The 25,616-nt window shown below is 52.2% G+C and overlaps 1 protein-coding gene across 24 annotated transcripts in view; it reads left to right on the forward strand.

Moving 5' to 3' along the window:
* Myo9b (myosin IXB) overlaps window positions 1-19,470 on the forward strand; it is a 90,068-nt gene extending 70,598 nt beyond the window's left edge. For 11 of the 24 annotated variants that reach the window (XM_076914374.1, XM_076914388.1, XM_076914380.1 and 8 more), the window contains 21 exons: window positions 1,133-1,255; window positions 2,637-2,953; window positions 3,361-4,185; window positions 5,113-5,173; window positions 5,904-6,025; window positions 9,192-9,319; window positions 9,493-9,668; window positions 12,167-12,265; window positions 12,387-12,560; window positions 13,003-13,044; window positions 13,380-13,491; window positions 13,924-13,997; window positions 14,375-14,567; window positions 14,647-14,775; window positions 14,965-15,070; window positions 15,197-15,328; window positions 16,817-16,940; window positions 17,334-17,381; window positions 17,684-17,821; window positions 18,059-18,182; window positions 18,287-18,852. In XM_076914374.1, the coding sequence (XP_076770489.1) occupies window positions 1,133-1,255; window positions 2,637-2,953; window positions 3,361-4,185; window positions 5,113-5,173; window positions 5,904-6,025; window positions 9,192-9,319; window positions 9,493-9,668; window positions 12,167-12,265; window positions 12,387-12,560; window positions 13,003-13,044; window positions 13,380-13,491; window positions 13,924-13,997; window positions 14,375-14,567; window positions 14,647-14,775; window positions 14,965-15,070; window positions 15,197-15,328; window positions 16,817-16,940; window positions 17,334-17,381; window positions 17,684-17,821; window positions 18,059-18,182; window positions 18,287-18,702 (3,663 nt within the window). In that variant the 3' untranslated portion in view covers window positions 18,703-18,852. Of the gene's footprint in view, window positions 1-1,132; window positions 1,256-2,636; window positions 2,954-3,360; window positions 4,186-5,112; window positions 5,174-5,903; window positions 6,026-9,191; window positions 9,320-9,492; window positions 9,669-12,166; window positions 12,266-12,386; window positions 12,561-13,002; window positions 13,045-13,379; window positions 13,492-13,923; window positions 13,998-14,374; window positions 14,568-14,646; window positions 14,776-14,964; window positions 15,071-15,196; window positions 15,329-16,816; window positions 16,941-17,333; window positions 17,382-17,683; window positions 17,822-18,058; window positions 18,183-18,286 lie in introns of all 24 variants that reach the window. The other 13 variants (XM_076914379.1, XM_076914381.1, XM_076914391.1 and 10 more) reach the window with 8 other exon arrangements.
* Window positions 19,471-25,616: the final 6,146 nt, after the last annotated feature.

Raw genomic sequence — 25,616 nt, forward strand, 5'->3', positions numbered from 1 at the left:
GAGATACAGAATGAGGCTATCCAGACAAAACAAAACCATGTAGTGGCTGGGGCTGGGGGTCAGTGGATGGACACAGGGTGGGGAGTGTTGTCCTAGCCACAGTCAGCCATGCAGTGTGCCAGAACAGTGCCACTTCCCCACTGGAACGCCACACTCAGGCTGGGAGACGCCTTCCTTTGTGGGTAAGGGCTGAAGTGCAGAGTCCTGACCCCTCATAGCACCCTGGTTCACCTGCAAGTCCAGCCTCAGAAAGCCAAGTCAGGGACCCCCAGAGCAACCCTGCTATTGAAACCAGCTCGGGTTTTACTGACCTGCCTCAAAGAATAAGGTAGGGAATCCAAGGAGGATGGTTCCCTGCAACAGCCTCGGGCCTCTACATTGTGCACATAGATGTATATCTACACACAAAACCATCATACACATACAGAAATGGGGAAAACGTGATAACGAAATACCCTTTTGTCTACACTGGCTTAATACCAGCTAGAGTTCTGTCCTAGTTATTTTCCTGTGGCTTGATAAACACGATAAGCCACCATAAAGGAAAGGGTTTTGAGTTGGTCTTAGAGTCAGACGCCATTACTCTATAGTGGTGGAGTGAAGTGTGTCATTAGGAAAGGGGCTCCTGAGCTCGTCCTCAGGACACACCTCCTAAGCCTTGGACCAGCTGGGTCTGTGTTCTCATTCAGACCCTACATATGCTTCACAATGCTAGGCTTTCATGCCTGTGCCCTCACGGTTGCATGCCAGGCTGCTGTGGTCACTTGTGCAAACGTCCACTGGATATTAGAATAACGGCCACAGAAGAAGAAAACTCTTCTCTGCAGTGACGAGCACAGTTGGGGCTTGCGAGGGAGCTGAGCTGGGGTCCACGCACCTACATATGGTGGTCCATAACTGCCTGAGCATCAGCTCCACATCTGACCCCTCCCCTGACCTCCATCAGCACTGCACTCATATATGGGGGGGAGGCGCTGAGCATACCTGATGCCTGGGTTCCACCCCAGCTGTGCCTACCTCATATGGTTCCTTGGCACCACACACAAGAGAGCGGACTTGGTCGTCCCTGCTCATAGAGTAACCGCAGCTACCAAGATGCTTACTTACACTGTCCTTCCCTGCCACATGCCAGGACTTCACAGAGCAGTTCCAGGTGCTGCTGCCCAAGGATGTCCAGCCCTGTAGGGAGGCCATTGCTGCCCTGCTGGAGAAGCTGCAGGTGGACAAGCAGAACTACCAGATTGGGAAGACAAAGGTAGGCACCATCACACTCTTGGCTGCCATTCCCGACCCACTTGTACCCAGATAGGAACCTCCCTTCCCTCAGTGCCCCACACCATGCTCCGAAGGGTCCTGGGCTCTGCAGTGAAGCTCTGTCTCTGACACTAGGATGGGGAACCCAAGGCTGGGTACGTAGCCCAGTGGGCTCTGTCACTCCCTATTTTGGGAGTTGGAGGCAGAGCATCACTTCCTCCTTGGCTCCAGTTGGCATCAGAAGATGGAGACATATGGGAAGGATCACATGACAAGATAGGCCAGCTCACTCAGTCTACAGGATCTGGCAGGTCCCATGAGAACCACATTTTATCTCTTCCTCGGGAGGCGCCAATGGAGACAACATCTTCTTCCACCGGGCCCCACCTCTTGAAGGGTCCTTAGCTCAGTGTCACCACATTGACCCAAGCTGCCAGAACAAGAATGTTGAGGGATGAGCCACATCCAGACCTCAGGTCAGCATGAGGCCAGTTCCTTCCTTGTGCCTCTCAGAGAGTGTGTCAGTGGCTACCATTAAGTGTCACTCGGCTGCAGAGTGAGTCACCTGGGGACCCAGCAGTTCCACTCTTGGGTGTGTGCCCAAGAGAACTGAAACCAGATGTTCCCCAAAACACTTGCACACAACTGGTAAGCAGAGTTTGGTCAGTCTATAAAAAGGAATAAAACTGACATACTCCAGTGTGCCTGAGGAGACATATTGAGTGATAGAAGCCATCTGTGGAAGGCCATTGGCTTTGAGGTCCCTCTGATAGGAAGCGTCAGGACTAGCACATGCCTGTCAACCAGCCTGGGTTATATAGCAAGACCTAGTCTCAAACAACAAAAGAAAGGGCTGGGGAGATGGCTCAGTCAGTGCTTGCATAACTCATCAGTATAAAGGCCTGAGTTTGGATCTCCCAGACCCCACTTAAAACCTTGGTGGGCGGCACATGCCTGAAATCCCAGTGATGGTGGAGCCAAGACAGGAGCTGACTCAGTGTGCTTCAGGATCAGTGAGAGACCCTATCTCAAAACAGAAGGTATGGAAGCCGCCTGATGTTAGCCTCTAGCCTGTGCACACATGGTAAATGCTATCTTATATGAATTCTACTTCCGTATATTAAACAATCCCTATTCTTGCTGGTGAGCACACCTGAGAAGTCAGGAAGATGAGGGGTGCAAGGCCAGCCTTGGCTACGTAGTGAGTTTGTGGCTAGCCTGGGCTACATAAGAACCTATTTGGCAAAAGCAACATAATATCAGGTCACTGAAGACCATATCTGTACCTCCTAACTATAGGAGCTGGTGATTGCATGGCTCCTCCTGCACAGGCTCTGTGAGGCTCTGCAGGCACTCTACCTCTCCCCTGTCTCTGCCCACAGGTCTTCCTGAAGGAGACAGAGCGGCAGACCCTGCAGGAGAGGCTTCATGGTGAGGTCCTGCACAGGATCCTGCTGCTGCAGAGTTGGTTCCGTATGGTGCTGGAACGCAGGCACTTCGTGCAGATGAAGCATGCTGCCTTGACCATCCAGGCCTGCTGGCGGTCTTACCGTGTGCGTCGTGCACTGGAGAGGACACAGGCAGCTGTGTACCTGCAGGCTGCCTGGAGGGGCTACCTGCAGAGACAGGCCTACCACCACCAGAGACATAGCATTATCCGCCTGCAGAGCCTCTGCCGTGGCCACCTGCAGCGCAGGAGGTGAGAGGAGCAGGGCTTCCCACCCAGGAGCATTATAGAAGCAGAGGGTCACTCACTAAAAAGCTGCCCAAGATCACTAATAGGCAGCCAGTAGAGCCTAGGACCTTAGAGTGTGGGGGCGTGGAGAGAACCTGGCTACAGACAGGCATCTGTAGGCACAAGGGGGGTGGGGAAATGGTTTCCTCCACCTGCCACCCAGAACAGGTGATTTAGGCCTGGTGAGGGACAGCTCTAACCACTCTCCTCTCCTGTGACCCATCCTGAGCATCCAGCCTTGCATGCTAGGAGGCCACCACTACCCAAGTGGATATTGGCAGGCTCTCTGCAGGTCTTAGACAGCCCTTTGTGCTCCGGAAGTTACACAAGTGTTCACGTCTGATGCAGTAGCATGTCTTTCTTTCTACCAGCTTCAGCCAGATGGTGTCAGAGAAGCAGAAGGCAAAGCAAGCCAGGGAAGCTGCAGGAACAGAGATGTCAGAGGGCAAGCCTGGCCCTGCAGCCTCTGGGGAGCAGCCGTCCAAGCACCCTGTGGAGAACCCTGAGAGCCTGGGTGTGGAGGCTGAAATCTGGGTGAACAACAGGTCCCCAGATGGCACATCACCTAAGAAGGAGACACCCAGCCCAGAGATGGAGATCCCAGCCCAAAAAACAGTGCCAGCTGAAAGTCAAGAGAAAGTCCCCAGTAGCCGGGAGAAGCGAGAATCTCGGCGGCAGCGAGGATTGGAGCACGTTGAACGACAGAATAAACACATCCAGTCTTGCAGGGAGGAGAGTAGCACCCTTGGAGAACCTTCCAGAAGGGCAAGCCTGGAAACAGGGGAGAGCTTCCCTGAGGACACAAAGGGACCCAGAGAAGATGGACTTGAGGCATGGACTGAGACCACAGCCCCCTCTTGTCCAAAGCAGGTGCAGGTTGTGGGAAGCCCACCTGGGAGTCCCAGTCCCGTGCAGAGGCCCACTAGCCTGGCCCTAGACAGCGTTAGCCCAGTGCTCCCCAGCAGCTCCCTGGAATCCCCCAAGGATAAGGATGAGAACAACACCAAGGCTCAGGACAAGCCCGAGAGTCCCAGCGGCTCCACCCAGATCCAACGATACCAACACCCAGACACAGAGCGGCTGGCCACTGCTGTGGAGATATGGCGAGGCAAGAAGCTCGCCAGTGCCATGCTGAGCCAATCCCTGGACCTGAGTGAGAAGCACCGGGCTGCAGGGGCAGCCCTGACTCCCACAGAGTAAGCCTATCATGTAGGGTTGAGGGCACCAGAGTGGGTAACACCAGCTCAGGGCCACAGGGCCATAAACAGGTGTGACCAAGATTGCCAGGTAGGGACATGCCCTGCAGAGTAGAAAGCAAAGGGCAGAAGACTCTTAGGTCCTGGCTGGAGTAAGGTTTGACAGAGAGCTTGCTGACCATCCCCAGCCCTGCAGACATAATGTACCTGGCAGGCAGCCTGTAAGAGGCTGGCTGTGGAAGCCACAACCCTTTGAGTCCTCCTTCCTTCCCCGATCCCTGGGTCTGTTTCCTCTCCATGACTATGGCTCACTCACAGAATTTTACCCATGGCTTATAGAAAAGGCACCACTGACTGCACCTATATGAGCTAATATCTAGGGACCACATCTCTAGCCCCTGAGACCTGTACTGGACGGAAGGGAGTGTGGAATCAGAGGCAGGCCACCTACACAGGACCTCTTGGCTATGGTGCTGACAGATTGAGGCTGGGAGTTGTCTGTGGGGACACCCTGCATCAAGATGTTGAATGTTCTCACTGGCCCCTCCCATCACATGCTAGTAGGCTGACAGGTGGATGGTTTGCAGGGTAGAGGGTCGGTCGATGGATGATGAATCTGACAGGTGAGTACATATAGAGATAATGGATCAGAGAGAAAGATGATGGACTAGTGGGTTGGTAGGTGGTGGATGGAAAGACAGGTTAATTGGAGATGGACAGGTCCCTGGATGATGAGTAGATGGGTGGATGATGAACAGGTGGATGGCTGGGAGGATGGATGGACAGAACAGTGCATAGCTCTCTTACCTCTTGTGTGTGTTTGCTGGGATGAGTGAGGCTGACCCCACCTAGGTAAGAGTCACTGCACTGGGTCTGGAACCCACTGCATGGCACATGTAAGTAACGCTGTACTCTGTGGTCTCACAGGGAGAGGCGCATCTCTTTCTCCACCAGTGATGTCTCCAAGCTGTCCCCGGTCAAGGTACAGGTAAAGCTGTAGTTCCCCATACACAGACACACACACACACACACATACATTCACACAGATACACACACATACACATTCCCCCAACATACACATCCCCCCCCCCATAAACACACACATGTCCACACACATAGATAGGCAGACACACACATGCGAATACACACACATGCTGAGCAATCTTGACAGTGTACACCTATCATCTTGACACTTGGGAGGCAGAGCAGGAGGGTCACACATACAAGCCCACATGGCATGCTTCATAGCCTGACAGCCTTTCTCTAAAGGTAAAATGAGAGGATGGTGGGATGGCTGAGTGGTTAAGAACACTTGCCACTCCTGCAGATGACACAGGTTGTTCTACCAGCCCATGTCAAGTGGCTCACAGTCTCCAGGGGATCTCCCTGTGACCTCTGTGAGCACCTGCACACACATGTAATTTAAAAATAAAATCTTTGCCAGGCAGTAGTGGCACAGACCTTTAATCCCAGCACTTAGGAGCCAGAGGCAGATGGATTTCTGAGTCTGAGGCCAGCCTGGTCTACAGAGTTGAGTTCCAGAACAGCCAGGGCTACATGGAGAAACCCTGTCTCAGAAAATCAAGATATAAAATAGAATCATTAAAGATAGAAAACTCATAGTGGAGTTGATGGGTGGAGACGGGGAGGTTTAATCCATGTCTGGGCCCCAGCTGGGACTCTCTCATCCTGCCCTCCCTGTACCTGTCCCTTGGCAGACTGCAGCTGAAGTTGATGGGGATTTGAGCAGCAAGAAGCCAGCCATCCATAAGAAGAAGTCAGGAGATCCATCTGCTGGTCCTGATGCAGGCCTGTCTCCAGGCTCCCAGGGTGACTCTAAGTAAGTGAACAGAGCACCCCCCACTAGAGACACCCAGGGCCCCGCCTCAGCTCCACTGAGCTGGTTGCAGCAGTGAGGCACACTGGCCTCAGAGGTTGTTTGAGGCACAGTTCCAAACAGCCTTGCTGAACACCTGCCCACTAACCCTGCCCACTCAGGACCCACACAACTCAGGACCACCTTGAGCACCCAGCTGGCCACATAGTCGTGATGCCTCAGGAAGCCACAGCCAGGCCAGGTCTTCTGCTCTGATTTCACAGATAGACAGAGGCCATCCATCTAGTATTCCCTGTGAGGAAACACCATGACCACAGCAACGCTGATAAAAGAAAGCATTTGAGGGCTTGCTCATGGTTTTCTAAGGGTTAGTTCAAGATCATCATGGTGGCAGAGAGACAGTCCAGCCTGGTTCTGGTTTTGGTTTTGGTTTGTGGTTTTGGTTTTGGTTTTGGTTTGTTTTTCCAGATAGGGTTTCTCTATAACTGGCCTGGGCCCACTACCTGACACACCTCCTCCAACAAGGTCGTACCTCCTAATCCTTCCCAAACAGTTCCTGCCCTGGTGACATAGAACCTGTGGGGCTATTCTTATTTAAACCCATACACCCTCCATCTTAGTGATAGGTTCTGTCACTGAACCTGGAGGCCACTGATTCAACTAAGCTGACGGGCCAGCAAATCAACCCATCTACCCCCAGCCCCCACAGCAGGGTTACATGTGTGTGCCCCTGAGCCCAGCTTTTACATGGGTGCTGTTGATCCAAGCTCCAGTCTATTCTTACATAGCAAGCATTTAAGCTTTCCAGTCACCTTTGTCTGTCTGTCTGTCTGTCTGTCTGTCTATATTTATTTATTTATTTATTTATTTGAAACAAGGTTTACTTATCTTTATTTATTCATTTATTTGAGACAGGGTTTATGTAGCCTTGGCTGTCCTGGAACTTAGTGTGTAGACCAGGCTGGCCTTGAGCTCAGAGATCTGCCTGCCTTTGCCTCCTGAGTGCTGGGATTAAAGGCATACACCACCACCACTGTCCAGCCCTCCATTTTTTTATTTCAGTGAAGTCAAAACCATTTCTTTGCTATGTCTAGGCTTGGTTAGACACACATGTGATCCCGGCACTGAGGAGGCTAAGGTGTTCTGGGCTAAATAAACTATCTCAAAAACCAAAATACAAAAACTTAAAGCACCTCCTGCCCTCCCCCCACCTCTGGGAACCCGTCCTGGGTCCTCAGATCTTGGCTCAGGCTGCCTTGCTCGACTGCTCCTCCTGGGGACACCAGGCATCCTTCCTTGTAGACAAGTAACTGGTCCTGCCTCCATCTTCATGGTTCTGACTCAAACTCAGTGGCTTCTTTTGAGATCACTTTAGGTTGCTTACAGTTCTCATGAAGGAGCCCTGGCTGCATGAATGCTAGACAGGCCCTCTACCCCTGAGCCACACTCCCAGACCCTCTGTTGTCTTGGAAGACACTTCTCATCAGATTTGTGTGACTTGGTTTCTTTTTATCTCATTCTCTATTCAGATGGTTACAAATGCAAAGACCTTTTCTACAAAGCTCCCAGTCAGAGTCTGAGCTAAGACCCCAAGATGGCAGCCATTTGTCCCTGTGGTACCTACAGTACGCGCAGTACCCACAGTACCCGCAGTGCCCACAGTGCCCAGAGTACCCACAGTACCCACAGTACCCACAGTACCCAACAGCTACTGTTGATTATCTGCCATCATTTTTCTGACTGTCTTCTGATTTAGTGCCCACAAGAGCCTTCGGGAGCAGGAACTCCTTTCTCTTTTTAAAGTATTTTACAGTTTTCATTGTGCGTGTGTGTGTGCGTGTGTGTGTGTATGCGTGTGTACAAACGTGTATCCCATCCATGTAGCGTGGCATATGTGTGGGGGTCATGGGACAGTTGCTGGAGTCAGATTATCAGGCTTGGTGGCAAGTGCCAGTGCCCTCATACTCTTTGTATGACTGTAGGGCAGGCTGAGTCTTGCTCTAGGTCTTGCTCTGCTCAGGCAGACGGATGCCATCTCTGTTAGATGGTCCAGTTCTCCACAGTGTCTTTGGGAGGGGACCTTCTTCAGTTTTCAGTTTGTTTTGGTTTTTCTGTTTCTAAATTTTTTGTTTACTTGTTTTTGGTTTTTCGAGACAGGGTTTCTCCGTGTAGCCCTGGCTGTCCTGGAACTCACTCTGTAGACCAGACTGGCCTTGAACTCAGAAATCCACCTGCCTCTGCCTCCTGAGTGCTGGAATCGAAGATGTGTGGCACCACCACCTGGCTTTTTGTGTTTTTAAGAAAGAAGTTCAGTCACCACCTGGCTTTTTGTGTTTTTAAGAAAGAAGTTCAGTCACTGGTACACAGTAACAGAAGAACCTACCAGGGTTTTTTTTTTTTTGGGGGGGGGGGGGGTTTAAAATCAAGTCTTACTCCATAATCCAAGCGTTTCTCAGATGTGGCAAACTCCTGCTCAGGCTCCCAAGGGCTGGACTGTAGGACGAGCCATCACATCACAGTGCGTCCAACCCTCCCTTTCCCTATTCCTGTAACACAAGGTGTCCTGCAGACCAGGCTGGCTTTGAGCCTGGGAGCCGAGAATGACTTTTAGTTCCTGGTCCTTCTGCCTGGTTCCATGGTGCCCCATGCCTTGTCTCCATTTTTGTTCTAAATCAGCACTGAGAATGTGGCTTAAACAGAGGGAGGCTCTGTCTCCTACTCACCTCTGCTTAAACCTCATGCAGAGCCAAGGTCTGGTGCTCTCTTCACACACAGCCCAGCTGCCAAGGATGCCAAGGCCAATCTGTCTCCAAAACAGCTACAACTGGGTGTGGAGACACATGCCTTTAATCCTAGCACTTGGAGGGTCTCTTCATGCCAGGCCAGCCTGATCTACATAGTGAAACCCTGTCTCAAAAAAAAGGAAGGAAGGAAGGACAGACAGACTGGGAGAGAGAGAGAAAAAAAAAAAGACTAGAGAGATGACTCTGTCGTTAAAAAGTCTTGGGTTCAGTTGGTAGCACCCACATCTGGTTACTGTTACTCCAGAGGGATCCTGCACCCTCCTTGGGCCTCCAGAGGTGCTGTACTCACAAAGCAGACCTTCTACAGACACAGTCACACCCATCAATAACAATGAAAGTTAAAAGAAATGCTTGTTTTCCTGCAGATCTGCATTTAAGCGGCTCTTCCTGCATAAAGCCAAGGATAAGAAGCCCAGCCTGGAGGGTGTGGAGGAGACAGAGGGCAGTGGAGGGCAGGCTGCACAGGAGGCCCTGGCCAGGAAGACTCTAGACGGTTGGTTTCCCCTTAACCTCCAGGAGCCTGGCCATACCCACAGCTGTGAGGTCCAGGTAGCAGGATCTGAGCCCTGGGCACAGGACCTGACCTTAGGATCATGCCTGTGGACATGGGTAGGCATCTGGGTACCCGTTTCTGACCTTGCCTCTAACTGCCCCATGTTCCTGCAGTACAGTCTAGCCAGCAGTGCCGCCACATCACAGGCGAGAAGCCTGTAAAAGGGAAGAAGAACCGAAATCGCAAGGTTGGCCAGATCACAGTGTCCGAGAAATGGCGAGAGTCGGTGTTCCGTAAAATCACTAATGCCAACGAGCTCAAGTTTCTGGACGAGTTCCTGCTCAACAAGGTTAGCCACTGGGATGTCAGTCGTTAGCCATGCCCAGGCTAGAGACAGTGCAGCGCAGTGGCAGCTCCTCCCTGAGGCCTGCACTCGGCCCCCAGCAGCAGGGATTAAACAGTGCGCAAGACTCCAAGGATCCTGAGCACAGGAGACTCCATAGCACTCGGGCCGGACCTGGGCTCAAGACAGCTGGGCACATGGTGAGGTCCATGGAAGAAAGGAGAGGTGGCTAAGGGCACTTGCTGCCAAGCCCGATGACCTAAGTTTGATACCCCCCAGACCCATTGGAAAGACAGTCAGTTCCCACAGGTTGTCCTCTGACCTCTATTCATGCTGTAACATGCATGTGTGCACACACAAACTCCTTTAGATGAAAATAATATGTTGTGGTATTTTTCCTGTATGTAAATGTACACTGCATGCAGTTCCCACGGACACTAGAGGAAGGCTCAGATCTCCCTGAAGCTGGTTGACATTGGCTTTGAGATACTGTGTGGGTGCTGAGAATCAAACCCAGGTCCTCTGGAAAAGCAGCCATCTCTCTAATCCCAAGTACTGGGATTAAAGACATGGGCCACCAACACCCAGCTCACTTAAAGTTGTTTTTAAAGGAAGGTCTAAATCCTGAATCTGAAGTCAGCATGGGGAACAATGTGTCTGTCTGCATTTTAGTGTGAGCCTTACTCCCGGATGTGTGGGGAAGCCATGTTGCAATCTGTGACTGTCCTATCCCACAAGCTTCAGGCAAAGAGCTGTTGATGAGAGCTCCTGTAGTCTGTGCAGGTCTCTGCTACACAGTGCACCTCAGCTTGCTGTTCCTGCTTGAAATGTACAGCTGCAGTTGCCACAAGCCTTGGGAGGCTGAGGCAGGAGAATTGTAAGTTCCAGGCCAAACTATTCCAAAAGAATACTCTCTGAAGAATTAGAGTTTGGCTGAGTGATACATGCTTGCCTCATCTCCTAAGGCCCTAGGTTACATTTAAGTATTGCAAACCCCTCAGGATCCTGTCCTGTCAGCATCTTCAAATGCATATGCACATTATGCCCTTTCATCTAGAACCAGCCATGCAGGGCAAGAGACCTGTGCAGGGTTTTCCTGTGACCATAACCTGTGGAGCAGCCTCTCCTCAGCCACCTGGCTGACCTGTATGTACTCTGTCTAGAGGTTTCTGGATGCCGCAGGTCTCGTGTCAGCTGACCTGTACTCTGTCTAGAGGTTTCTGGATGCCGCAGGTCTCGTGGCAGCTGACCTGTACTCTGTCTAGAGGTTTCTGGATGCCGCAGGTCTCGTGGCAGCTGACCTGTACTCTGTCTAGAGGTTTCTGGATGCCGCAGGTCTCGTGGCAGCTGACCTGTACTCTGTCTAGAGGTTTCTGGATGCCGCAGGTATCGTGGCTGCTGACCTGTACTCTGTCTAGAGGTTTCTGGATGCCGCAGGTCTCGTGGCAGCTGACCTGTGCTCTGTCTAGAGGTTTCTGGATGCCGCAGGTCTCGTGGCAGCTGACCTGTGCTCTGTCTAGAGGTTTCTGGATGCCGCAGGTCTCGTGTCAGCTGACCTGTGCTCTGTCTAGAGGTTTCTGGATGCCGCAGGTCTCGTGTCAGCTGGCCTGTACTCTGTCTAGAGGTTTCTGGATGCCGCAGGTCTCGTGGCTGCTGGCCTGTACTCTGTCTAGAGGTTTCTGGATGCCGCAGGTCTCGTGGCAGCTGGCCTGTACTCTGTCTAGAGGTTTCTGGATGCCGCAGGTCTCGTGGCTGCTGGCCTGTACTCTGTCTAGAGGTTTCTGGATGCCGCAGGTCTCGTGGCTGCTGGCCTGTACTCTGTCTAGAGGTTTCTGGATGCCGCAGGTCTCGTGGCTGCTGGCCTGTACTCTGTCTAGAGGTTTCTGGATGCCGCAGGTCTCGTGGCTGCTGGCCTGTACTCTGTCTAGAGGTTTCTGGATGCCGCAGGTCTCGTGGCTGCTGGCCTGTACTCTGTCTAGAGGTTTCTGGATGCCGCAGGTCTCGTGGCTGCTGGCCTGTACTCTGTCTAGAGGTTTCTGATGCCGCAGGTCTCGTGGCTGCTGGCCTGTACTCTGTCTAGAGGTTTCTGGATGCCGCAGGTCTCGTGGCTGCTGGCCTGTACTCTGTCTAGAGGTTTCTGGATGCCGCAGGTCTCGTGGCTGCTGGCCTGTACTCTGTCTAGAGGTTTCTGGATGCCGCAGGTCTCGTGGCTGCTGGCCTGTACTCTGTCTAGAGGTTTCTGGATGCCGCAGGTCTCGTGGCTGCTGGCCTGTACTCTGTCTAGAGGTTTCTGGATGCCGCAGGTCTCGTGGCTGCTGACCTGTACTCTGTCTAGAGGTTTCTGATGCCGCAGGTCTCGTGGCTGCTGACCTGTACTCTGTCTAGAGGTTTCTGATGCCGCAGGTCTCGTGGCTGCTGACCTGTACTCTGTCTAGAGGTTTCTGGTGCCGCAGGTCTCGTGGCTGCATTAAGAGTGAGCAACACTGATCACCTTCTCCCTGCAGGTGAACGACCTTCGCTCACAGAAGACACCCATTGAAAGCTTGTTCATTGAGGCCACTGAGCGCTTCAGGAGCAACATCAAGACCATGTATTCTGTGCCTGTGCGTGGTGACCCCACCCCAGCTGCCTACACCTTCCCAGCCCCACCCCACAGCCCAGCCATGCTCTCCCATCAGCCAGCTCCTTGCCAGGTCATGGGGACACCTTGTCATGTTCCTACAGAATGGGAAGATCCATGTAGGCTACAAGGACCTGATGGAAAACTACCAGATCGTTGTCAATAACCTGGCTGCCGAACGTGGAGAGAAGGACACCAACCTCGTCCTCAATGTCTTCCAGTCACTGCTGGATGAGTTCACCCGCAGCTACAACAAGACTGACTTCGAGCCCGCCAAGGTAGGCAGCTCCACCCCCATACCCCTGCCTCCAGATCCTCCCTGTGCAACAGCTGCCTGTGCCTCCCCCATGTTTCTTGGCCCAGCCCTTCCCACTTAGTCACACACACACCCCTGGCCTTGCCCTGCACACCCTAACGCCTTCATCCTGCAGCACCACTGGCTGTGGCACCACACCCCTCCCTGGCCTTGCCCTGGACACCCTAACACGCCTTCATCCTGCAGCACCACTGGCTGTGGCACTGCCGTCTTCCTGGTCTCTCACACATCCCACAGCTGCTCTCTTGAGCCATCTATAGATGTTAGGGTACCTTATGCCACTCCAGATGTGGAGGGTCACGATGCTCCCAGCCCTCCCACCTCCTTCATGAAGACAGGGACATTCCTAGGGGACAGTCAGCCTGGCCAGTTGTCCCCACACTGACTTGATCTGTGTCTCTCAGCAGAGCAAAGCCCAGAAGAAGAAGCGGAAGCAGGAACGTGCTGTGAGTAGTTGTGCATGTGCGCGCCCGTGTGTGTGTGTGTGTGTGTGTGTGTGTGTGTGTGTGTGTGTGTGTCTGCGCCCGTGTGGGTGTGTGTGCATGTGTGTGTGCGCGTGCGCGCACGCGTTTGTGTGTGTGTGTGTGTGCACGTGTGTGTGCATGTGTGTGCACGCGTGTGCATATGTGTGCATGTGTGTGTGCCTGTGCGAATGCATCCATACATTCTGTGTAGCCCTAATCCAGCGTCTTGGAGCCATGGGAAAGCTGCTGTTGAGGCAGCAGGGTGAGGAAGTGGGTAGCCCCTCAGCCCAGCCCTCACACCCCTTCTCCCACCCCAGGTCCAGGAACACAATGGACATGTGTTCGCCAGCTACCAGGTGAACATCCCACAGTCGTGTGAGCAGTGTCTGTCCTACATCTGGCTCATGGACAAGGCCCTGCTGTGCAGTGGTGAGCCTTCCCCTGCCCTGACCACATGGGTGCCCTACCCTTGCCACCGCCTGTGTCTTCTGCTCACCCTTCAGAAAGCTTCTCTCAACACATACACTTGCACACACAATCACAAAGGCAGATGATGTGACAGTCGTGGGCCCACCTCTGTACCATGCATGCTGCTGCTCACACACTCATACAGCTTCAAGCACCAGGCTTGGACTCCCAAGGGCACCTCCTGTGTAACCAAGGCCTAGGTTTCTCCTTTGACCACCAGTCACCACCCACCCATCTTCTCACAGGAATCAAGGCAGAGGTGTAGCCCATGCAGTTTAAAATGCAGTCAGGGTTCCAGGAGCCAGGGAACACTGTCTCCAGACAGTCTGCCCAGAAACCTGGGGTCCTCTGCATGTACCCTCTGTGACCTCTACCTCTCCTCTGACCCCTTAGTGTGCAAGATGACCTGCCACAAGAAGTGCGTGCACAAGATTCAGAGCTATTGCTCCTACACTGGAAGGAGGAAGGTGAGCACCTAAACCTAGAACTTTCTAGAACATTATAACCTGGGCTTCCTGAGAAGTAGCAGGACATTGTGGGACACATACCCATTCCTGGTATTGAGGCTCCCAGCCAGGCTCCTAACCTGTGCTGAAGAGTCCTGAGCCTGGCAGAGGGAGGCCCTCAACTGTCCATGAGGATCCCATGTTTGTGGAACAACAAGAGTTAGAATACAGAGGCCATGGGGCCTACTCCCCAGGAAGGGACATCCAGCCTATGGGTGCTTCATGGAGCAAGTTGCCCCCTCCCAAGCATCCCTTCAAGGATAGAGTAGGCAGGGACAGATGGAAGACACTCAGGAAGTGACACCCAGGCCTGACCCTGCACCCGTCCCACACTGTAGAGTGAGCTGGGTGCCGAACCAGGCCACTTTGGAGTGTGTGTGAACAACCTGACCAGTGACAAGGCCTCTGTGCCCATTGTGCTGGAGAAGCTTCTGGAACACGTAGAGATGCATGGCCTGTATACTGAGGGCCTTTACCGCAAGTCGGGTGCTGCCAACCGGACACGGGAATTACGCCAGGCACTGCAGACAGGTAGGCACTTGGGAGCAGGTGCCTAAGGCAGCCCCACTGGTCAGTATGTACACAATACTCACATGTCCCTGTCGTACAGACCCTGCTGCAGTTAAGCTGGAAGACTTCCCCATCCACGCTATCACTGGGGTCCTGAAGCAATGGCTGCGGGAGCTACCTGAGCCACTCATGACTTTTGCCCAGTATGGAGACTTCCTCAGGGCTGTTGGTGAGCCATGGAGGAAGGGACGGGGCTGGAGCATATCCCGCTCCAGCTGGGGCCTGCAGTTTGGATTGGGTTTGTTTCTCATCTGTACCTAGACCCCACATGGAGGGCTTCTATGTACCCCAAATGCCTAGGGAAGAAGGACTGGGCATGGCTAGTGCCACCCAGGACTGATAACCCTGGTTTCCCCAGAGCTTCCAGAGAAGCAGGAGCAGCTGTCTGCCATCTATGCAGTCCTGGACCACCTGCCTGAAGCCAACCACACCTCCCTGGAGCGACTCATCTTCCACCTTGTCAAGCAAGTACCCCTCCCCCCAGGAGCAGAGAGGCCTGTGCCCCATGACCTGGCTGCATGTCCTGGCCACTAGTACCAAGACATGAATTGGGGTCAGAGAGGGGTGCCACCTAACTCTTGACTCTGCAGAGTGGCCCTGCTTGAAGATGTGAACCGCATGTCTCCAGGAGCTCTGGCTATCATCTTCGCGCCCTGCCTGCTTCGCTGCCCTGACAACTCCGACCCCCTGACCAGCATGAAGGATGTACTGAAGATCACCACGTGAGTCACCTGCCCAGCTGCCTGGGATGTCCGTCATCCTCACAGTGGGGAGGCTGAGGCAGGAGAATCTGAAGTTCCAGGCCAGCTACAGAGTAAGACTCTGTGTACAAAGTCAAACAAGAGAGCTCACTCAAAAACCTACATGACCTCCCTGGCTGTTTAGAGAGAAAGCCCAGATGAGATTCCTGGTGACCATGGCTGGCTTGGAAATTCTGTCAGACCCGTAGGGATTTAGTATCGTTGTTTCTTTTTTGATTATTATTTTATGGGGGAGGGCACATATCCCATATGTGGGGGGTCAGAGGACAACTTTTCTTCTATGTAGGTCTGAGGGATTAAACTCGGGTCATCAGGTGGGGCACCTTTACCCTCTAAGCCATCTTAATGGTGGGCCCTTCTTAGGTTTCTTCAGCAGCCTTCTCTCACCTCCCCAGCCCACACACATGCCTTTTCTGTGATGCTAGGACTGGAAGTCGGGTCCCCAGCAGGCATGCTCATGGCTGCCAGGGCCTACTCAGCAGGTGCTGTAGTAAACACACCATTTTAACCAAAACTTAGTATTTAACAAGAGGTGGATCTGAGGTGAGTGGAATTGGGGTCCCAGAAGCCACCACAATGCAGGCAGCATGCAGGCAGTATTACACATGGGGAGAGCACAGTCTCATGTCTTCCTGTTAAGGGAAAACCTTGTTCTGAGTCCCTTGAGAAGAAGCATTGAAGAGAGACCCCTAAGCCCAAGATGGAGAGAGGTAGCTGTGAAGCCAAGCATTTCTGCCTTTGAGTGGACAAGCAGTTTCTCATCGTTGTCTTTCCCACGCCACATGAGTGGCACTCTGAAGGGCTGGGTTGTGGCTCTGTGCTAGAACTTTTGCTTGGCATGTATGAGAATGCAGGTTCCTTACACCCCACCCCTGTACCCACGGAAAATAAGACTGCAAGGAGCACCTTTGGCCTGTTACCCTCAGCAGCTTTCTTAGCTTAAGGCTGAGAAGCTTTCCGTGGTCCTCAGCCACATTCCCGGCCACCAAAGAAGGGCTAGAAAGGAGCTCAAAGCCACTAGGAGGTGGGGCAGGACAGACTTGACTTCCTGTGCTCTCAGCACTCTGATCTTAATAGGGAGTGTGGCTTATGATCCCTCACTCTCGCTCTTCTCCTCACTGGGAAGGGGTTTGAGCTGAGTCCCTCTGGTTATGACTATTGAGTAGGCTCTGTGGGGTCAGAGTTTGTATTGTAGAGCTGTTAGGCAGGGCACTGCCTTTTTATACCTTGTCCTTTCTAGGAGTTACAGCAGTGCCACACTGCTGGTCACTAGGGCTCTGTTCTCCAACCTGCACTGTCCTTGTACCTCCTATCTCGGTGCTGTCAAAGACAAAGTGACAGGATTCTATGGCTCAGAAAAGCCAAGTGAGCCTCCTGGAGTCACATGGTGTCCTGGGGTGGTGGTGCCTTCCCAGTCACGGGACATAAACTGACGGCATCTGTGCTCAGGTGTGTGGAGATGCTCATCAAAGAACAGATGAGGAAGTACAAGATGAAGATGGAGGAGATCAACCACCTGGAGGCAGCTGAGAGCATTGCATTCCGCAGGCTCTCCCTGTTGAGGCAGAACGCTGTGAGTGCTGGCCTTGGGGCTGGGCCTCCTGCGTCTGGGTTAGGCCATGGGCTGTGTCCTCGTGGGATGGTACTCCCACCACAAACTTGGAAGTGGACAGTGTGATCAGGGGCCTTGTAGCACAGGCAGGACCGAGCCCTACCTTCACCAAAAGGCTATCTCCGCTCAGCCAGACACAGTTTGCCCCTCTGAGGGCCAGTTCAGGACATGAGCCTGGCCTGGTTTCCTTCGTAGTGCAGTTCCCATTGCAGAAGGGCCAGCGCCGGTGCTGCGGGAGGGGCAAGACCCAGGCTCCCATGGAAGCCAGTGGCTCTGCAGCCTGCTGGTCTGGTCCTGCTCGTGCCTATTTGGCAGGCTCAACACACCTGCTCACCTGTGTTATCTCTTCCCCAGCCGTGGCCTCTCAAACTGGGGTTTTCGTCTCCATATGAGGGGGTCCGGGTATGTACGCATTGCGAGGGCCAAGCTGCATGTTTCCAGGTGCACGCTGGGTAGATTTGGCTGTAGCATAGAACGCGTCCTAACATCTGGAAGTGCATGCCGGTTCTTGGTCCCCACTAGATTTCCTGTGATGCTCCAGGCACAGAGCACTGTGTGTGTGTTAGGGGGATGGGGGTAGGGGGTCTACTTAACAACTAACTTAGAGCTGCTGGCCCCTCCCTCATCCCAAGCACTAGACTCCACCCACAGCATGAGCTCCGCCCTCCCAGCACTGGATCAGACCTGCCTTTTTCCTGTTTCAGACCAAAAGCCCCAGGACCCCAGTGGTCCAAGACCTGGAGGAGCTGGGGGCTCTCCCTGAGGAGGCAGCAGGTGGCGACGAGGACAGAGAAAAGGAGATTCTCATGGAAAGGATCCAGTCCATCAAGGAAGAGAAGCAAGTGTCATGCGCCCTGTTCCCTCCCCTGTCCAGGCGGGCGCTCCAGGCAGGAACAGCCCTTGGAACAGCACTGCAACCAAGCTGCTTGCAGGGTTGGGGTCCCAGATGCCAAGGACATCACTGACTGCTTGTGCTTGGCATGAGGGAGGGGCCCAGAGGAGCAGAATTTTTTCCTTTGGGGGTCGTCTCCTGGAGGGAATAGCCTTGTATATGGTGCCCCCACCCCACCCTCAGGGAGGATATCACATATCGACTACCGGAGCTAGACCCGCGGGGTTCTGACGAGGAGAACCTTGACTCAGAAACGTCAGCCAGCACTGAGAGCCTGCTGGAGGAGAGGGGCATTCGGGGGACCGTGGAAGGTCAGTGTGAAGGTGGCATCCAATGACCCTCCCCACCGTGGCAGGCCCAGGGCGGGAGTCCACCCAGTGCCCCGCTGCAGTAACCCCGAGTCTGTCTCTCCAAGGGCCCCCTGCACCTGTTCTCCCCCGCCCCATTTCGCCCACCCCAAGTCCCCTCCCCGCGGCCGCCGCCCCTCCACGAGGAAGGCCGATATCCTTCGTCACGGTCAGAGTGAAGACACCCCGGAGGACCCCCGTCATGCCCATGGCCAACATCAAGCTCCCTCCGGGTCTGCCCTTGCACCTGACGAGCTGGGCACCTGCTCTCCAGGAGGCTGTTGTTCCAGTGAAGCGCCGAGAGCCACCCGCCCGCCGACAGGACCAGGTACATTCCGTATACATCGCCCCTGGGGCTGACCTGCCATCACAGGGTACACTGGTACCCCTGGACCACGATGCCATACTTCCTGGGGCCAAACGCAGGTATTCGGACCCCCCTACCTATTGCCTGCCTCCCAGCTCCAGCCAGGCCAATGGCTGAGGACCATGGCTACCAGTCTGCAGGCCTTAAAATCCACGAACTGGCATCCCAGCTGTGGAGCCGGCCTTCACTCTCTGAGAAGGATCTAGAATGAGAAGCCCTCAGAGAGATGTAGTGGCCGGCTCTGTGTGTTGTGGAGGCTGGGGGCTGCTGGCCAGGAGCCATCAGAGCCCCACCCTGCACAACAGTGGCCCCTTTGTACCTTGAGTAACTCTTTCTCTTTGTGGTTTACATAACTTTTAAGTTCATAACAGCCTTAATGGAGGACCAAACTTTGTATGTGTATGTCTGAGCTTTTGTATTAACTGTCCACCTTTGTAACCCGGACATGGGCAGGGCAAGCCTGCCAAATGGACATGTGGGATACTACACCTGGCTACTGCACTCCACAGCAGTGGATAGCGGACTCACAGGATATCTGTTACCATCTTGAGTGCCTCCCAGCAGTGGCTATCTGGCCAGAGAACCTTCCAGAGATTGTTGAAGCTTTCCACAGGGTCACGGCTGAAGGCAGGACAGGAATGGGAAATCCCTACAGTCCAGGGAAACCTGAATGTTGCCCACAGCTCTGCCCACTGTGCTTGTGGGATGCAAGGAGCCAGGAACTTGGGACCTTTAGGAACAAGCGGTGCATGTCCTGAATTTCCTCCGTAGCCCCGGTGACAGCCTGGGTTCTTTAGAGGCTGGCTCTCTTCTCAGGCTCTACCCAGTCCTGGACACAAGGAAGCCCCACAGAAGGTGTGAAATAAATGTGCTTGAGAAGTGTTAGTATGGTCTTGCTGCCAAAACTGCATTGGGGTGGGGGGTCCTGTTTGAAGAAGGGCCTGCATGAGGCCTCAGCCAGCACTGCCTGAGTTGTCCCCCATAGAGTCAGGAATGGAGCAAGAGCTGCCATTAGCCCAAGATGCACCAGGGAGCTGAGCAGAAGCTTCTGGCTAGGCTCTGCAGAAAGAGAAAAAGAAAAGGGCCCATTCAGACCTCAGTCTGCACCTGAGTGTCAGCAGCCTGTGCCTGCAGAGTGCAGTCCAGGCTAGGCATCCATATCCTGAAACTGCCAACTGCTGAACAGCAAGGAGTCCCAAACCTTTACTTAAGAGATGGGTCTCACAGCCGGGCGTGGTGGCGCACGCCTTTAATCCCAGCACTTGGGAGGCAGACACAGGTGGATTTCTGAGTTTGAGGCCAGCCTGGTCTACAGAGTGAGTTCCAGGACAGCCAGGACTACACATACACAGAGAAACCCTGTCTCGGAAAGAGAGAGAGAGAGAGAGAGAGAGAGAGAGAGAGAGAGAGAGAGAGAGAGAGAGAGAGAGAGAGAGAGAGAGAGATATCTCACTGTTCCGCGCGCCTCCCATGTCCCCTTTCGCCCGTGGAAGAGAGACACGTGAGGCAGTATTCGGGTGGTTACCACAGACGAGGCTTTATTTGTATAAGCAGAAGAGGAAAGACCAAAAGCCCGGGAAAGGCACTGCTATATGTACCCTAGAGTGGCGTGTTCACTTCTGATTGGCTGTTCACTCATCACCCCATATTATGCCCTGGGATGGGCAGTGACTTTGGCACCTTTCTGCCTTTTGCACCTGCGCAGTCAGTTGTTTACTAGTGGGAGGACAGGATGCCCGCACCATCTTGTAATGGCGAATGTTGACACACTCACTGCGGCTCCCAACATCTCACATAAAACAATTGCCCAGGGAATATAGGGATGGCTTGGCGACTAGAAGCTCTTACAGAAGATGTGGGTTTAGTTTCCAGCACCAACTGGAGCCTCACAACCATCTGTAACTCCAGTAACAAGGGATTAAACACTCTTCTGAACTCTATGGCCCCAGGCACGAAGGTGATACACAAGTGTGCATGCAAGCAGAGCACCTGCCTACATAAATATTTTTTTTTTAATCTTTGAAAAAAGAAATAGGTGTACTATAGAGATACTGTTTGAAATTCCCACTAGAGCTGGGGACACAGTTCAGAACACTTGCCACACAAATAGAAGGACCTGAACTCAAATCCCAGCATCCCTGTAAAAGCTGGTGTGGCTCTAGCTCAGTGAGTAGGCCCTGTCTCAAGGGACTGAGACAAAAGAGTGGTGGAGTGGGGCACCTGACGTCTTCCTCCAGCCTGTGCGCTTGGGCATGGACACACCACACACTTCCCTTCAGGCTGGGGCTGGTGGCAGCCCTAACGCCAGCACTCAAAAGGTGGAGGCAGGAGGATTAGGAGTTAAGAGCTAGCCTGGTCTGTGTCACATCATGTGAAAAATCACCTTGTTTTCTGTAAGGGTCCTGCGTACCCGAGGCACAGGCACTGCCCGTCCAGAAGCTCACAGCTAGTCTCCAAAAGCTGGAACCTGCTGCTCCGGGTTTGAAGGCTGTTAGCTCTAGAGCACTGGCTCTCAACCTTCCTAATGTTGTGACCTTCTAACACAGCTCCTCATGTGACCCCAACCATACAGTTAGGTCATTGCTACTTCGGAAGTGTAACGTTGCTACTCTCAATGAATCTTAATGTCAATAACTTATTCTGTTGGTTTTAGATGACCCCTGTGAAAGGGTCATTCAACAACCCCCCTACCCCAATATAATGTAGTAAAAGACCAGTTGCTGGGTGAAGCATGGTACTCGGATACACAAGAACACAGTCAATTTGATGACACTACTATAGAACAATGATGCTTAGTGGCTTTGAGAGCTTGGGACAAAGTTGAGCCTGAGAAAAGGTCCACCTCATTTACAAAGATTATACAAGGCTCTGGAGAAACCTTTACTAATTTTTAACAAAGATTAATCTCAGCTGTGAACAAAGCTTTATCAAATCTGAAGCAAGACAGGTGTTGGTAGAAACTTTGGCATTTAAAAATGCAAATACAAAATGTTAAAAAAAAAAATGAGATCAATAAGGGCATGGGCAGCACCTATGGACAAATGGGTAAGGGTCACAACCAATATTGCTACTAACGTATACAATGCTAATGCTATAAGTCAGTCTACACCTAGAGGTCTCTGATATCAAAATGCCGGGTACTTCACTTGTGGGAAATACAGTCATTTGCAAAAACACTGTGACCAAGCCGCTAAAGGTCTCAAAATGCCTAGTGCGTTAACTTGAGAAACACAGTACTTTGTGCCAGAAAAGTGAATGAATGAGCCATTTCTAGGGGCAATGGTTTTCCTAAATCTCAAACAGAAAGAACTCCTAGACTTTCCCGGGTGTGTATGTGATGTGGCAAAGGCACATTGGGTTCGGGAGTACAGATCCAAAAGAGATGTGCAAGGTAATTTCTTACCATTGGGAAACAGCCTTGGGGACTGTCTTAGTTAGGGTTTTACTGCTGTGAACAGACACCATGGCCAAGGCAAGTCTTATAAGGACAGCATTTAATTGGGGCTGGCTTACAGGTTCCGAGGCTCAGTCCATTGTCATCATGGTGGGAGGCATAGCAGTGTGCAGCAGTCATGGTGCTGGAGGAGCTGAGAGTTCTACTTCTTCATCCAAAGGCTGCTAAGAGAAGACTGGCCTCTAGGCAGCTAGGATGAGGGCCTTCGCCCATGGTGACACCCTTCGTCCAACAAGGCCACACCTCCAAGTAGTGCCACTCCCTGGGCCTGTAAGGCTCGGGAAGCCCCCAAAGGGGACCCCACTCGAGTCACAGGATGGCGCGCACCCAAAGGACACACGGAAGACCAACTTGCTGCAAGAACACGAGGTAGTTTAATGGCAGAACGTTCCGGGCCGACACGTGTCTCAATGTAGGAGACCGGGGCATCGACCTCGTGGCTCCAGGGTTTAGGGTTAATATAAGCTCGCGGTGGGGAAAAGGAGAAACTTTCGAGCGGGTGCACACGATTGGTTGTTTTCCAATTTTTGAACATCTGGCCAAACCGGTCCATGGGGGCGGGGAGCAGTTCCTGCAGGCGGATGTTTATCTCTTATCTTCATTCCTGGGATGGCTTGGTAGCCCATTGTCCTGTAACTCTGCATTCTTTGTTTACGGATTAACTGGCCTCTGGTTGGCAAACCAGAGGGGCAACTTTAGCTACTCAGGCTAGGGAGAAAGAATCTATAATATCTGTTTTTCATGGGACCCATAAAATTTTCTTTTAGGCCAAGTATATTCAAACCACCACAGGGACCTAACTTGAGGCTCCACAGCAAATTCTAGGAGCCAGTTCAGCCAAGAAGTTATTACTCCTTGTTGTGTTTTATAAAAAGATAAGAGACCAGAGATAGTTTGGTGGAGGTGTAGTATGGTGTGGGGGAAGGGGATGCCTCTGCAGGCCATGCTGAGGCATCCTTCCCCCTGAGGGACCAGCTATATGATGGTATAGTATAGATTAGAGCATGCAGAGGGGAGTTGAGGGAGTACTAGAGACAGAAAAAGGCAGAGGGTGAGGAGAAGAGGAGAAGAATAGAGGCCGGCCATGGACATGCTGGGGGGGGGGGTGTAATGGGAAGGGAAGGGACAGAGAAGGAAGAAGAGAGGAAGAGCAAGCAGGCGAGGAGGAGGCAAGCAGCCCCTTTATATAGTGAGTTAGGGATTTTCCTAATTCCTCTCTCCCCCTTAGCCTTGTTTCTCTCCTATCTAGTGATAGAGTGGAGTGGGGGCGGTGAAATGGCAGAGGGGTGCAGGAGGTACAGAGGATGATGTGGGAAAAAGAGGAACCCTCAAAGTAGCAAGGACCAGCTTCAAGTTTCAAAATAAGAAAGAGATGTGTTAATCCTGAAACTTGAGGCAGATGCAAGCCATCTCAAGAGTAAGTTGCAAGCCATCCTGGTCTATGTAGTTAAGTTCCAGGGCAGCATAGTGACACTCTGTCATACACAAAGATCTGGCTGTTTCACCCTTTTAGGGGACCCAGTGCTACCACACCATTGGGAGAGGAGGAAGTAGCTAAGATATCTAGGAGAGGGAAGTGTTGCCAGTCAGCCCTTTATGCAAATGAAGGGTTGTTCACACTGCTGGCCCTGCCAGCAGTGTCCTCTTTAGCAGAGGGGGTAGGGGATAGGGTGAGGTGTTGGCTGCTGGAGTTGTTTTGATTCTAGGGCCTGCCTGATTTCTGAGTGGGGAATTTGGGGTGCCTGCCCTGGAGGTTCAGCAGCTCACAAAGGCTGCTTGGCTTCTGGTTTTGTGTTGGATGGGATAATATTAGCCTGCTCTTGATAATTAAAAAAAAAAACAAAAACAAAAAACCCAGCACTTGGGAGGCAGAGGCAGGCGGATTTCTGAGTTCGAGGCTAGCCTGGTCTACAGAGTGAGTTCCAGAACAGCCAGGACTACACAGAGAAACCCTGTCTCAAAAAAACAAAACAAAACAAATAAAAAAGTTTTTAAGTTTCTCTCTGTGTGCACTTGTGGAAGCCAGAGGTTGATGTTAATGATGTCCTTGTCCCCACCCCACCCCTGTGGCTCTTCACCTCATCTTTTGAGACAGCTGTGAACCTGAGCTCCCCGATTGACTGGACTGCCTGGCTCCATTTTATTTTGAGATTGTAGGACCAGACCACTCACTACATCTGGGCTATTTTCTTTCTTTTTTTTTTTTCTTCCCCAAAATAGTCTTTTTTTTTTTTTTTTAATTAAAAACCAAAGGGCTGCACATGGTGCACACTTTAATCCCAGCACTCAAGGGTAAAGACAGATGGATCTCTATGAGTTTGAAGCCAACCTGATCTACATAATGAGTTCCAAGCCAGCCAAGGCTACACAGCAAAATCTTGTCCTTCCTCCCCACACCCCCTAAAAAGCCAAGGGGGCCCTCTGAGACGACCACACAGGAGGCTTCTGCAAACAGATGCATTTAAACACTTGTCAAGTAGGCTCTGGAAGTCCTGGGTCACCCTAGCTAGCTTCTGGGACAGAGCCTCAGCCTGCAGCAATTCTGGAGCAGGTTCTTTTTGGTCAGCTTTTGGGTTTCATCAGGACTGCCTGGATTGTGCCCCCAGGTCTTGGCCCAGTTGAGGGTGTTGAACTTTGTCTGCTATCCTTTCATGGGCCACAGCTCCTCTGGGAGCTCTCTGCCTCACCTCCTAGGGGTCCACCCACAGGAAAACTCCTAGGGAAGTGTCAACTAGAGATCTCCTTCTCCAGACCTCCTGAAGGTTGTTGCCTTTTTTAAAAAAATTTTTGAGATTTATTTTCATTTCATGTTAATGGGTGTTTTAACTGAATGTCTGTGCACCATGTGTGTGCCTGGTGACTGTCAAAGCCAGAAAAAAAGGGCTTTGGCCCCCGGAACTATGATTATGGATGGTTGTAAACTGTTTGTGTGGTGCTGAAAATTGAACCTAGGCCCTCAAGGGAGCAGTTAGTGCTCTCTCTCTTTTTTTTTTTTTTTTTTTTTTTTTGGTTTTTTTGAGACAGGGTTTCTCTGTAGCCCTGACTTTTCTGGAACTCACTCTGTAGACCAGGCCAGGCTTGAACTCAGAAATCCGCCTGCCTCTGCCTCCCAAGTGCTGGGATCAAAGGCATACACTACCACTGCCCAGTGCACTGAGTGCTCTTAACCTTTGAGTCATTTCCCTGAGATTGTGTTGTTTACTGGAAAAACCTGTTTCTAGTTGTAGTACCTTACTATACACTTTAATCCTGCTTGCTCAAATACAGACATCCCCTTAATACAAACCTTTAATCACAAAAAATTAAGGTAAAGTTAGTTTGTAGAAAGAAGTACCCGTGTTTGAAAGTGATGTTTAATTGAGTGACAGACAAAGTGATGATTCAGAGAAAGATTTGACAGAATTGGACATGCCTCATGAGACAGGAGGACAGGGAAGCTATTTGGGCAGTGTAGAAAGAAGGAGGCAGCTTTCCTGGGACAGCCTGAAGACAGAACAAACCAGAGAGTGAGAAGGAGCCAGAAAGTTAGAACAGATCGCTAGAGTTAGTTTGAGGCAAAGCAGAGCAATTCAGGAGA

Source organism: Arvicanthis niloticus, chromosome 16 (assembly GCF_011762505.2).
Source record: "Arvicanthis niloticus isolate mArvNil1 chromosome 16, mArvNil1.pat.X, whole genome shotgun sequence".
Lineage (NCBI taxonomy): Eukaryota > Metazoa > Chordata > Mammalia > Rodentia > Muridae > Arvicanthis > Arvicanthis niloticus.